The sequence below is a fragment of the Pristiophorus japonicus genome, unplaced genomic scaffold (assembly GCF_044704955.1).
Source record: "Pristiophorus japonicus isolate sPriJap1 unplaced genomic scaffold, sPriJap1.hap1 HAP1_SCAFFOLD_560, whole genome shotgun sequence".
NCBI classification, from domain to species: domain Eukaryota; kingdom Metazoa; phylum Chordata; class Chondrichthyes; family Pristiophoridae; genus Pristiophorus; species Pristiophorus japonicus.
The window spans coordinates 10,713-24,969 of NW_027254468.1; the positions used below are offsets into that span (position 1 = coordinate 10,713).

The 14,257-nt window shown below is 57.6% G+C and overlaps 1 protein-coding gene across 4 annotated transcripts in view; it reads left to right on the forward strand.

Moving 5' to 3' along the window:
* The first annotated feature begins 753 nt into the window (after window positions 1–753).
* The window catches only part of LOC139254636 (RNA binding protein fox-1 homolog 1-like), a 69,085-nt gene continuing 55,581 nt past the window's right edge, over window positions 754–14,257 (forward strand). For 2 of the 4 annotated variants that reach the window (XM_070873753.1, XM_070873754.1), the window contains exons 1-3: window positions 754–888; window positions 4,670–4,723; window positions 5,969–6,061. In XM_070873753.1, the coding sequence (XP_070729854.1) occupies window positions 880–888; window positions 4,670–4,723; window positions 5,969–6,061 (156 nt within the window). In that variant the 5' untranslated portion in view covers window positions 754–879. The remainder of the gene's footprint in view (window positions 889–4,669; window positions 4,724–5,968; window positions 6,062–14,257) is intronic. The other 2 variants (XM_070873751.1, XM_070873752.1) reach the window with 1 other exon arrangement.

The window sequence follows — 14,257 nt, forward strand, 5'->3', positions numbered from 1 at the left end:
CCCGACTCTCTGCTTCCTGTCTGCCAACCAGTTCTCTATCCACGTCAGTACATTACCCCCAATACCATGTGCTTTAATTTTGCACACCAATCTCTTGTGTGGGACCTTGTCAAAAGCCTTTTGAAATTCTAAATACACCACATCCACTGGTTCTCCCTTATCCACTCTACTAGTTACATCCTCAAAAAATTCCAGAAGATTTGTCAAGCATGATTTCCCTTTCATAAACCCATGCTGACTTGGACCGATCCTGTCACTGATTTCCAAATGCGCTGCTATTACATCTTTAATAATTGATTCCAACAATTTCCCCACCACCGATGTCAGGCTAACCGGTCTATAATTACCCGTTTTCTCTCTCCCTCCTTTTTTAAAAAGTGGGGTTACATTAGCTACCCTCCAATCCATAGGAACTGATCCAGAGTCAATAGACTGTTGAAAAATGACCACCAATGCATCCACTATTTCTAGGGCCACTTCCTTAAGTACTCTGGGATGTAGACTATCAGGCCCCGGGGATTTATCGGCCTTCAGTCCCTTCAATTTCCCGAACACCATTTCCTGACTAATAAGGATTTCCCTCAGTTCACTCTTCTCGCTAGACCCTCGGGTCCCCTCAAATCCCCTCGCCGTGAAGGCCGACATGCCATTTGCCTTCTGCACCGCCTGCTGTACCTGCATGCCAACCTTCAATGACGGATGTACCATGAGCCATGACTATCCCTTTCTCTTCCCTCTTGTACTCGGCAGCAACCCGATGATGGCAGCCAGCCAGATGGATCTCAGCAAACGCAGGAGAGCGAGGATGGCAAGGCCCAACCCAAGCGGCTTCACGTTTCCAACATACCCTTCAGATTCAGGGACCCCGACCTCCGGCAGATGTTTGGGGTGAGTTTGTGAGGCCGTATTGAAGACGCGTCACGGGGGCCTTGTCTGACGTAAGAGGGCTGGTATCTTGGCCTTTATTGTAAAGGGGATGGAGTATAAAAGCAGGGAAGTCTTGCTCCAGTTATACAAGGTATTGGTGAGGCCACACCTGGAGTACCGCGTGCAGTTTTGCTCTCCGTATTTACGAAAGGATATACTTTGCTTTGGAGGCAGTTCAGAGAAGGTTCACTCGGTTGATTCCGGGGATGAGGGGGTTGACTTATGAGGAAAGGTTGAGGAGGTTGGGCCTCTACTCACTGGAGTTCAGAAGAATGAGAGGTGATCTTATCGAAACGTATCAGATTATGAGGGGGCTCGACAAGGTGGATGCAGAGAGGATGTTCCCACTGATGGGGGAGACTAGAACTAGGGGGCATGGTCTTAGAATAAGGGGCCGCCCATTTAAAACTGAGATGAGGAGGAATTTCTTCTCTCAGAGGGTTGTAAATCTGTGGAACTCGCTGCCTCAGAGAGCTGTGGAAGCCGGGACATTGAATATATTTAAGACAGAGATAGACAGTTTCTTAACCGATAAGGGGGCGGGCAGGGAAGTGGAGCTGGGTCCATGATCGGATCAGCCATGATCGTATTAAATGACGGAGCAGGCTCGAGGGGCCGAATGGCCCACTCCTGCTCCTATTTCTTATGTTCTTCTGTCCAAGGTACGGTTGATGGTCTGGTCACCATGTAACTTATGGTGAAGAGGGTGGGATCACCTTCGGACAATGTCCCAGTACATAATTTAGGTTGGGGTCACCAGGAGGTCACTGCCAAAAAGATAGCTAACAGTAAACAGAGAGTCGGGATAAATGGTTCATTCTCTGGTTGTCAATCAGTAACTAGTGGGACCGCAGGGATCAGTGCTGGGGCCCCAACTATTTACAATCTATATTAACGACTTGGAAGAAGGGACCGAGTGTAACGTAGCCATGTTTGCTGACGATACAAAGATGGGAGGAAAAGCAATGTGTGAGGAGCACACAAAATCTGCAAAAGGACATAGACAGGCTCAGTGAGTGGGCAAAAATTTGTCCGATGGAGTATAATGTTGGAAAGTGTGAGGTCATGCACTTTGGCAGAACAATAGAAAAGCAAATTATATGTTATTATTTAAAAAGAAAGACTTGCCTTTATATCGCGCCTTTCTCGACCACTGGACGTCCCAAAGCGCTTTACAGCCAATGAAGTACTTTGGGAGTGTGGTCACTGTTGTATTGTGGGAAACGCGACTGCCAATTTGTGCACAGCAAGATCCCACACACAGCGCTGTGATAATGACCCGGATTATCTGTTTTAGTGATGTTGGTCGAGGGATAAATATTGGTCCCAGGACACCGGGGAGAACTCCCCCTGGTCTTCTTCCAAATAGTGGCCCCGGGATCTTTTACATTCTCCTGAGAGGGCAGACGGGGCCTCGGTTTAAGGTCTCATCCCTCAGTACTGCCCCTCCGACAGTACAGTACGGCACTCCCTCAGCACTGCCCCTCCGACAGTGCGGCACTCCCTCAGTACTGCCCCTCCGACAGTACGGCACTCCCTCAGCACTGCCCCTCCGACAGTACGGCACTCCCTCAGCACTGCCCCTCCGACAGTGCGGCACTCCCTCAGCACTGCCCCTCCGACAGTACGGCACTCCCTCAGCACTGCCCCTCCGACAGTGCGGCACTCCCTCAGTACTGCCCCTCCGACAGTACGGCGCTCCCTCAGTACTGCCCCTCCGACAGCACATTACGGCACTCCCTCAGTACTGCCCCTCCGACAGTACGGCACTCCCTCAGTACTGCCCCTCCGACAGTACGGCACTCCCTCAGTACTGCCCCTCCGACAGTACGGCACTCCCTCAGCACTGCCCCTCCGACAGTACGGCACTCCCTCAGTACTGCCCCTCCGACAGTACGGCACTCCCTCAGTACTGCCCCTCCGACAGTACGGCACTCCCTCAGTACTGCCCCTCCGACAGCGCAGTACGGCACTCCCTCAGTACTGCCCCTCCGACAGTACGGCACTCCCTCAGTACTGCCCCTCCGACAGTGCAGTACGGCACTCCCTCAGTACTGCCCCTCCGACAGTACGGCACTCCCTCAGCACTGCCCCTCCGACAGTACAGTACGGCACTCCCTCAGTACTGCCCCTCCGACAGCGCAGTACGGCACTCCCTCAGTACTGCCCCTCCGACAGTACAGTACGGCACTCCCTCAGTACTGCCCCTCCGACAGTACAGTACGGCACTCCCTCAGCACTGCCCCTCCGACAGTACAGTACGGCACTCTCTCAGTACTGCCCTTCCGACAGCGCAGTACGGCACTCCCTCAGTACTGCCCCTCCGACAGTACGGCACTCCCTCAGTACTGCCCCTCCGACAGCGCAGTACGGCACTCCCTCAGTACTGCCCCTCTGACAGTGTGGCACTCCCTCAGTACTGCCCCTCCGACAGTGCAATACGGCACTCCCTCAGTACTGCCCCTCCGACAGTGCGGCACTCCCTCAGTACTGCCCCTCCGACAGCGCAGTACGGCACTCCCTCAGTACTGCCCCTCCGACAGTACGGCACTCCCTCAGTACTGCCCCTCCGACAGCGCAGTACGGCACTCCCTCAGTACTGCCCCTCTGACAGTGTGGCACTCCCTCAGTACTGCCCCTCCGACAGTGCAATACGGCACTCCCTCAGTACTGCCCCTCCGACAGTACAGTACGGCACTCCCTCAGTACTGCCCCTCCGACAGTACGGCGCTTCCAGAGTACTGCCCCTCCGACAGTACAGTACGGCACTCCCTCAGTACTGCCCCTCCGACAGCACAGTACGGCACTCCCTCAGTACTGCCCCTCCGACAGTACGGCACTCCCTCAGTACTGTCCCTCCGACAGCACAGTACGGCACTCCCTCAGTACTGCCCCTCCGACAGTACGGCACTCCCTCAGTACTGCCCCTCCGACAGTACGGCACTCCCTCAGTACTGCCCCTCCGACAGTGCGGCTCTCCCTCAGTACTGCCCCTCTGACAGTACGGCACTCCCTCAGTACCGCCCCTCCGACAGTACGGCACTCCCTCAGTACCGCCCCTCCGACAGTACGGCACTCCCTCAGTACTGCCCCTCCGACAGTACGGCACTCCCTCAGTACTGTCCCTCCGACAGCGCAGTACAGCACTCCCTCAGTACTGCCCCTCCGACAGCGCAGTACGGCACTCCCTCAGTACTGCCCCTCCGACAGTACGGCACTCCCTCAGTACTGTCCCTCCGACAGCGCAGTACAGCACTCCCTCAGTACTGCCCCTCCGACAGCGCAGTACAGCACTCCCTCAGTACTGCCCCTCCGACAGCGCAGTACAGCACTCCCTCAGTACTGCCCCTCCGACAGCGCAGTACGGCACTCCCTCAGTACTGCCCCTCCGACAGTACGGCACTCCCTCAGTACTGCCCCTCCGACAGTACGGCACTCCCTCAGTACTGCCCCTCCGACAGTACGGCACTCCCTCAGTACTGCCCCTCCGACAGCGCAGTACGGCACTCCCTCAGTGCTGCACTGGGAATGTCGGTCTGGATTTATGAGTTCAGATCGCTGGATTGGGACTTGAACCCACAACCTTCTGACTCAGGGGTAGTGTGCGACCTCAGTCAGTAAAGAGGGGTCCAGTTTGTCTTTGCAATTGATCTCTTGCACAACACGGTATGGATGTATCTGTTGGCAACCCATGTGATGTTCCAATCACGTGTACTAACCCGTTTCTTCTTTTACTTCGTAGCAATTTGGTAAAATTCTGGACGTTGAAATTATCTTTAACGAACGAGGATCGAAGGTTTGTATGACAAGAGCGTATGTTTTCCTCATTATTTGCTGCGTCAATTCTCTTCCCATTCTTTCTCAGTCCGTTTGCTTTCATTCTTGTCCTTCAACTAGTGTGCAAGGTCATTTTTCGAGTCTACCCTGCTGGGATCAGTGCTGGGGCCCCAACTATTTACAATCTATATTAGCGACTTGGAAGAAGGGACCGAGTGTAACGTAGACAAGTTTGCTGACGATACAAAGATGGGAGGAAAAGCAATGTGTGAGGAGGACACAAAATCTGCAAAAGGACACAGACAGGCTCAGTGAGTGGGCAAAAATTTGTCCGATGGAGTATAATGTGGGAAAGGGTGAGGTCATGCACTTTGGCAGAAAAAAATCAAAGAGCAAGTTATTATTTAAATGGAGAAAGATTGCAAAGTGCCGCAGTACAGCGGGACCTGGGGGTTACTTGTACATGAAACACAAAAGGTTGGTATGCAGGTACAGCAAGTGATCAGGAAGGGCCAATGGTATCTTGGCCTTTATTGCAAAGGGGATGGAGTATAAAAGCAGGGAAGTCTTGCTCCAGTTATACAGGGTATTGGTGAGGCCACACCTGGAGTACTGCGTGCAGTTTTGCTCTCCGTATTTACGAAAGGATATACTTTGCTTTGGAGGCAGTTCAGAGAAGGTTCACTCGGTTGATTCCGGAGATGAGGGGGTTGACTTATGAGGAAAGGTTGAGGAGGTTGGGCCTCTACTCATTGGAGTTCAGAAGAATGAGAGGTGATCTATCGAAACGTATCAGATTATGAGGGGGGCTCGACAAGGTGGATGCAGAGAGGATGTTCCCACTGATGGGGGAGACTAGAACTAGGGGGCATGGTCTTAGAATAAGGGGGCCGCCCATTTAAAACTGAGATGAGGAGGAATTTCTTCTCTCAGAGGGTTGTAAACCTGTGGAACTCGCTGCCTCAGAGAGCTGTGGAAGCCGGGACATTGAATATATTTAAGGCGGAGAGGGACAGCTTTATAATCGGTTGAGAAACTCTCTATCCAGCGGAGCTGGTCGAGTGTGGTCAGTGCTTCGATGCTGGGGATGTTGGGCCTGGTCGAGGACGCTAACGTTGGGGCGTCTGTCCTCCCGGGGGATTTGCAGGATCTCGCGGAGACAGCGTTGGTGGTATTTCTCCAGCGACTTAGGGGTGTCTACTGTACATAGGTCTGGTGATATGTACCATCGATGTAATGCTGCGATTCTAATCTTCATTGACAGGGGTTTGGCTTTGTTACCTTTGAGAACACTGTGGACGCAGACCGAGCTCGGGACAAGCTGAATGGGACCATCGTGGAGGGCCGTAAAATCGAGGTGTGTATGCATTGCCGTTCCCATCGTCAGCGTCGGGTTTGGCAACGTTTAACCGGGAGCGGCCGTCTTAGTGATCACCACGTGTCCGAACTCACACCCAGTCAGTGAGCACAGGGGGTGATGGGTGAGTGGGACTGGGTGTGAGTTAGGACACGGGGTCAGTGAGCACAGGGGGTGATGGGTGAGTGGGACTGGGTGTGAGTTAGGACACGGGGACAGTGAGCACAGGGGGTGACGGGTGAGTGGGACTGGGTGTGAGTTAGGACACGGGGTCAGTGAGCACAGCGGGTGATGGGTGAGTGGGACTGGGTGTGAGTTAGGACACGGGGTCAGTGAGCACAGGGGGTGATGGGTGAGTGGGACTGGGTGTGAGTTAGGACACGGGGTCAGTGAGCACAGGTGGTGATGGGTGAGTGGGACTGGGTGTGAGTTAGGACACGGGGTCAGTGAGCACAGGGAGTGATGGGTGAGTGGGACTGGGTGTGAGTTAGGACACGGGGGCAGTGAGCACAGGGGGTGATGGGTGAGTGGGACTGGGTGTGAGTTAGGACACGGGGACAGTGAGCACAGGGGGTGATGGGTGAGCGGGACTGGGTGTGAGTTAGGACACGGGGCAGTGAGCACAGGGGGTGATGGGTGAGTGGGACTGGGTGTGAGTTAGGACACGGGGCAGTGAGCACAGGGGGTGATGGGTGAGTGGGACTGGGTGTGAGTTAGGACACGGGGGCAGTGAGCACAGGGGGTGATGGGTGAGTGGGACTGGGTGTGAGTTAGGACACGGGGTCAGTGAGCACAGGGGGTGATGGGTGAGTGGGACTAGGTGTGAGTTAGGACACGGGTCAGTGAGCACAGGGGGTGAAGGGTGAGTGGGACTGGGTGTGAGTTAGGACACGGGGTCAGTGAGCACAGGGGGTGATGGGTGAGTGGGACTGGGTGTGAGTTAGGACACAGGGCAGTGAGCACAGGGGGTGATGGGTGAGTGGGACTAGGTGTGAGTTAGGACACGGGTCAGTGAGCACAGGGGGTGAAGGGTGAGTGGGACTGGGTGTGAGTTAGGACACGGGGTCAGTGAGCACAGGGGGTGATGGGTGAGTGGGACTGGGTGTGAGTTAGGACACAGGGCAGTGAGCACAGGGGGTGATGGGTGAGTGGGACTGGGTATGAGTTAGGACACGGGGCAGTGAGCACAGGGGGTGATGGGTGAGTGGGACTGGGTGTGAGTTAGGACACGGGGTCAGTGAGCACAGGGCGTGATGGGTGAGTGGGACTGGGTGTGAGTTAGGACACAGGGCAGTGAGCACAGGGGGTGATGGGTGAGTGGGACTGGGTATGAGTTAGGACACGGGGCAGTGAGCACAGGGGGTGATGGGTGAGTGGGACTGGGTGTGAGTTAGGACACGGGTCAGTGAGCACAGGGGGTGATGGGTGAGTGGGACTGGGTGTGAGTTAGGACACGGGGTAAGTGAGCACAGGGGGTGATGGGTGAGTGGGACTGGGTGTGAGTTAGGACACGGGGCAGTGAGCACAGTGGGTGATGGGTGAGCGGGACTGGGTGTGAGTTAGGACATGGGGCAGTGAGCACAGCGGGTGATGGGTGAGTGGGACTCGGTGCGAGTTAGGACATGGGGCAGTGAGCACAGCGGGTGATGGGTGAGTGGGACTGGGTGCGAGTTTGGACACGGGGTCAGTGAGCACAGGGGGTGATGGGTGAGTGGGACTGGGTGTGAGTTAGGGCACGGGGTCAGTGAGCACAGGGGGTGATGGGTGAGTGGGACTGGGTGTGAGTTAGGACATGGGGCAGTGAGCACAGCGGGTGATGGGTGAGTGGGACTGGGTGCGAGTTTGGACACGGGGTCAGTGAGCACAGGGGGTGATGGGTGAGTGGGACTGGGTGTGAGTTAGGACACGGGGTCAGTGAGCACAGGGGGTGATGGGTGAGTGGGACTGGGTGCGAGTTAGGACACGGGGTCAGTGAGCACAGGGTGTGATGGGTGAGTGGGACTGGGTGTGAGTTAGGACACGGGTCAGTGAGCACGGGGGGGGTTGGGTGAGTGGGACTGGTTGTGAGTTAGGACACAGGGTCAGTGAGCACAGGGGGTGATGGGTGAGTGGGACTGGGTGTGAGTTAGGACATGGGGTCAGTGAGCACAGGGGGTGATGGGTGAGTGGGACTGGGTGTGAGTTAGGACACGGGGCAGTGAGCACAGGGGGTGATGGTTAAGTGGGACTGGGTGTGAGTTAGGACACGGGGACAGTGAGCACAGGGGTGATGGGTGAGTGGGACTGGGTGTGAGTTAGGACACGGGGTCAGTGAGCACAGGGGGTGATGCGTGAGTGGGACTAGGTGTGAGTTAGGACACGGGTCAGTGAGCAAAGCGGGTGATGGGTGAGTGGGACTGGGTGTGAGTTAAGACACGGGGTCAGTGAGCACAGGGGGTGATGAGTGAGTGGGACTGGGTGTGAGTTAGGACACAGGGCAGTGAGCACAGGGCGTGATTGGTGAGTGGGACTGGGTATGAGTTAGGACACGGGGCAGTGAGCACAGGTGGTGATGGGTGAGTGGGACTGCGTGTGAGTTAGGACACGGGGTCAGTGAGCACAGGGGGTGATGGGTGAGTGGGACTGGGTGTGAGTTAGGACACGGGGTCAGTTAGCACAGGGGTTGATGGGTGAGTGGGACTGGGTGTGAGTTAGGACACGGGACAGTGAGCACTGGGGGTGATGGGTGAGTGGGACTGGGTGTGAGTTAGGACACGGGTCAGTGAGCACAGGGGGTGATGGGTGAGTGGGACTGGGTGTGAGTTAGGACACGGGGACAGTGAGCACAGGGGGAGTTTGGGTGAGTGGGACTGGGTGTGAGTTAGGACACGGGGACAGTGAGCACAGGGGGTGATGGGTGAGCGGGACTGGGTGTGCGTTAGGACACGGGGTCAGTGAGCACAGGGGGTGATGGGTGAGTGGGACTGGGTGTGAGTTAGGACACGGGGTCAGTGAGCACAGCGGGTGATGGGTGAGTGGGACTGGGTGTGAGTTAGGACACGGGGCAGTGAGCACAGGGGGTGATGGGTGAGTGGGACTGGGTGTGAGTTAGGACACGGCGTCAGTGAGCACAGGGGGTGATGGGTGAGTGGTACTGGGTGTGAGTTAGGACACGGGGTCAGTGAGCACAGGAGGTGAGGGGTGAGTGGGACTGGGTGTGAGTTAGGACACGGGGTCAGTGAGCACAGGGGGTGATGGATGAGTGGGACTGGGTGTGAGTTCGGACACGGGGTCAGTGAGCACAGGGGGTGATGGGTGAGTGGGACTGGGTGTGAGTTAGGACACGGGGTCAGTGAGCACAGGGGGTGATGGGTGAGTGGGACTGGGTGTGAGTTAGGACACGGGGCAGTGAGCACAGGGGGTGATGGGTGAGTGGGACTGGGTGTGAGTTAGGACACGGGGTCAGTGAGCACAGGGGGTGATGGGTGAGTGGGACTGGGTGTGAGTTAGGACACGGGGTCAGTGAGCACAGGGGGTGATGGGTGAGTGGGACTAGGTTTGAGTTAGGACATGGGTCAGTGAGCACAGGGGGTGATGGGTGAGTGGGACTGGGTGTGAGTTAGGACACGAGCCGTGAGCAAAGGGGGTGATGGGTGAGTGGGACTGGATGTGAGTTAGGACACGGGGTCAGTGAGCACAGGGGGTGATGGGTGAGTGGGACTGGGTGTGAGTTAGGACACGAGCCGTGAGCAAAGGGGGTGATGGGTGAGTGGGACTGGATGTGAGTTAGGACACGAGGTCAGTGAGCACAGGGGGTGATGGGTGAGTGGGACTGGGTGTGAGTTAGGACACGGGGCAGTGAGCACAGGGGGTGATGGGTGAGTGGGACTGGGTGTGAGTTAGGACAGGGGGCAGTGAGCACAGGAGGTGATGGGTGAGTGGGACTGGGTGTGAGTTAAGACACGGGTCAGTGAGCACAGGGGGTGATGGGTGAGTGGGACTGGGTGTGAGTTAGGACACGGGGCACAGTGGGTGATGGGTGAGTGGGACTGGGTGTGAGTTAGGACACGGGGACAGTGAGCACAGGGGGTGATGGGTGAGTGGGACTGGGTGTGAGTTAGGACACGGGGCAGTGAGCACAGGGGGTGATGGGTGAGTGGGACTGGGTGTGAGTTAGGATACGGGGTCAGTGAGCAGAGGGGGTGATGGGTGAGTGGGACTGGGTGTGAGTTAGGATACGGGGGCAGTGAGCACAGGGGGTGATGGGTGAGTGGGACTGGGTGTGAGTTAGGACACGGGTCAGTGAGCACAGGGGGTGATGGGTGAGTGGGACTGGATGTGAGTTAGGACACGGGGCAGTGAGCACAGCGGGTGATGGATGAGGGGGACTGGGTGTGAGTTAGGACACGGGGTCAGTGAGCACAGGGGGTGATGGGTGAGTGGGACTGGGTGTGAGTTAGGACACGGGGTCAGTGAGCACAGGGGGTGATGGGTGAGTGGGACTGGGTGTGAGTTAGGACCCGAGGTCAGTGAGCACAGGAGGTGAGGGGTGAGTGGGACTGGGTGTGAGTTAGGACACGGGGTCAGTGAACACAGGGGGTGATGGGTGAGGGGGACTGTGTGTGAGTTAGGACAAGGGGTCAGTGAGCACAGGGGGTGATGGGTGAGTGGGACTCGGTGTGAGTTAGGACACGGGGCAGTGAGCACAGGGGGTGATGGGTGAGTGGGACTGAGTGTGCATTAGGACACGGGTCAGCGAGCACAGGGGGTGATGGGTGAGCGGGACTGGGTGTGAGTTAGGACACGGGGTCAGTGAGCACAGGGGGTGATGGGTGAGTGGGACTGGGTGTGAGTTAGGACACGGCGTCAGTGAGCACAGGGGGTGATGGGTGAGTGGTACTGGGTGTGAGTTAGGACACGGGGTCAGTGAGCACAGGAGGTGAGGGGTGAGTGGGACTGGGTGTGAGTTAGGACACGGGGTCAGTGAGCACAGGGGGTGATGGATGAGTGGGACTGGGTGTGAGTTCGGACACGGGGTCAGTGAGCACAGGGGGTGATGGGTGAGTGGGACTGGGTGTGAGTTAGGACACGGGGTCAGTGAGCACAGGGGGTGATGGGTGAGTGGGACTGGGTGTGAGTTAGGACACGGGGCAGTGAGCACAGGGGGTGATGGGTGAGTGGGACTGGGTGTGAGTTAGGACACGGGGTCAGTGAGCACAGGGGGTGATGGGTGAGTGGGACTGGGTGTGAGTTAGGACACGGGGTCAGTGAGCACAGGGGGTGATGGGTGAGTGGGACTAGGTTTGAGTTAGGACATGGGTCAGTGAGCACAGGGGGTGATGGGTGAGTGGGACTGGGTGTGAGTTAGGACACGAGCCGTGAGCAAAGGGGGTGATGGGTGAGTGGGACTGGATGTGAGTTAGGACACGGGGTCAGTGAGCACAGGGGGTGATGGGTGAGTGGGACTGGGTGTGAGTTAGGACACGAGCCGTGAGCAAAGGGGGTGATGGGTGAGTGGGACTGGATGTGAGTTAGGACACGAGGTCAGTGAGCACAGGGGGTGATGGGTGAGTGGGACTGGGTGTGAGTTAGGACACGGGGCAGTGAGCACAGGGGGTGATGGGTGAGTGGGACTGGGTGTGAGTTAGGACAGGGGGCAGTGAGCACAGGAGGTGATGGGTGAGTGGGACTGGGTGTGAGTTAAGACACGGGTCAGTGAGCACAGGGGGTGATGGGTGAGTGGGACTGGGTGTGAGTTAGGACACGGGGCACAGTGGGTGATGGGTGAGTGGGACTGGGTGTGAGTTAGGACACGGGGACAGTGAGCACAGGGGGTGATGGGTGAGTGGGACTGGGTGTGAGTTAGGACACGGGGCAGTGAGCACAGGGGGTGATGGGTGAGTGGGACTGGGTGTGAGTTAGGATACGGGGTCAGTGAGCAGAGGGGGTGATGGGTGAGTGGGACTGGGTGTGAGTTAGGATACGGGGGCAGTGAGCACATGGGGGTGATGGGTGAGTGGGACTGGGTGTGAGTTAGGACACGGGTCAGTGAGCACAGGGGGTGATGGGTGAGTGGGACTGGATGTGAGTTAGGACACGGGGCAGTGAGCACAGCGGGTGATGGATGAGGGGGACTGGGTGTGAGTTAGGACACGGGGTCAGTGAGCACAGGGGGTGATGGGTGAGTGGGACTGGGTGTGAGTTAGGACACGGGGTCAGTGAGCACAGGGGGTGATGGGTGAGTGGGACTGGGTGTGAGTTAGGACCCGAGGTCAGTGAGCACAGGAGGTGAGGGGTGAGTGGGACTGGGTGTGAGTTAGGACACGGGGTCAGTGAACACAGGGGGTGATGGGTGAGGGGGACTGTGTGTGAGTTAGGACAAGGGGTCAGTGAGCACAGGGGGTGATGGGTGAGTGGGACTCGGTGTGAGTTAGGACACGGGGCAGTGAGCACAGGGGGTGATGGGTGAGTGGGACTGAGTGTGCATTAGGACACGGGTCAGCGAGCACAGGGGGTGATGGGTGAGCGGGACTGGGTGTGAGTTAGGACACGGGGTCAGTGAGCACAGGGGATGATGGGTGAGGGGGACTGGTTGTGAGTTAGGACACGGGGTCAGTGAGCACAGGGGGTGATGGGTGTGCGGGACTGGGTGTGAGTTAGGACACGGGGTCAGTGAGCACTGGGGGTGATGGGTGAGTGGGACTGGGTGTGAGTTAGGACCCGAGGTCAGTGAGCACAGGAGGTGAGGGGTGAGTGGGACTGGGTGTGAGTTAGGACACGGGGTCAGTGAGCACAGGGGGTGATGGGTGAGGGGGACTGTGTGTGAGTTAGGACAAGGGGTCAGTGAGCACAGGGGGTGATGGGTGAGTGGGACTCGGTGTGAGTTAGGACACGGGGCAGTGAGCACAGGGGGTGATGGGTGAGCGGGACTGGGTGTGAGTTAGGACACGGGGTCAGTGAGCACAGGGGGTGATGGGTGAGTGGGACTGGGTGTGAGTTAGGACATGGGTCAGTGAGCACAGGGGGTGATGGGTGAGTGGGACTGGGTGTGAGTTAGGACACGGGGCAGTGAGCACAGCGGGTGATGGGTGAGTGGGATTGGGTGTGAGTTAGGACACGGGGCAGTGAGCACAGGGGGTGATGGGTGAGTGGGACTGGGTGTGAGTTAGGACACGGGGTCAGTGAGCACAGGGGGTGATGGGTGAGTGGGACTGGGTGTGAGTTAGGACACGGGGTCAGTGAGCACAGTGGGTGATTGGTTAGTGGGACTGGGTGTGAGTTAGGACACGGGGTCAGTGAGCACAGGGGGTGATGGGTGAGTGGGACTGGGTGTGAGTTAGGACACGGGGGCAGTGAGCACAGGGGGTGATGGGTGAGTGGGACTGGGTGTGAGTTAGGACACGGGTCAGCGAGCACTGGGGGTGATGGGTGAGTGGGACTGGGTGTGCATTAGGACACGGGTCAGCGAGCACAGGGGGTGATGGGTGAGCAGGACTGGGTGTGAGTTAGGACACGGGGTCAGTGAGCACAGGGGATGATATGTGAGGGGGACTGGTTGTGAGTTAGGACACGGGGTCAGTGAGCACAGGGGGTGATGGGTGTGCGGGACTGGGTGTGAGCTAGGACATGGTGTCAGTGAGCACAGGGGGTGATGGGTGAGTGGGACTGGGTGTGAGATAGGACACGGGTCAGTGAGCACAAGGGGTGATGTGTGAGTGGGACTGGGTGTGAGTTAGGACACGGGGTCAGTGAGCACAGGGGGTGATGGGTGAGTGGGACTGGGTGTGAGTTAGGACACGGGGTCAGTGAGCACAGGGGGTGATTGGTGAGTGGGACTGCGTTTGAGTTAGGACACGGGGGCAGTGAGCACAGGGGGTGATGGGTGAGTGGGACTGGGGGTGAGTTAGGACACGGGGTCAGTGAGCACAGGGGGTGATGGGTGAGTGGGACTGCGTTTGAGTTAGGACACGGGGTCAGTGAGCACAGGGGGTGATGGGTGAGTGGGACTGGGGGTGAGTTAGGACACGGGGTCAGTGAGCACAGGGGGTGATGGGTGAGCGGGACTCGGTGTGAGTTAGTACACGGGGTCAGTGAGCACAGGGGGTGATGGGTGAGTGGGACTGGGTGTGAGTTAGGACACGGGTCAGTGAGCACAGGGGGTGATGGGTGAGTGGGACTGGGTGTGAGTTAGGACACGGGGTCAGTGAGCACAAGGGG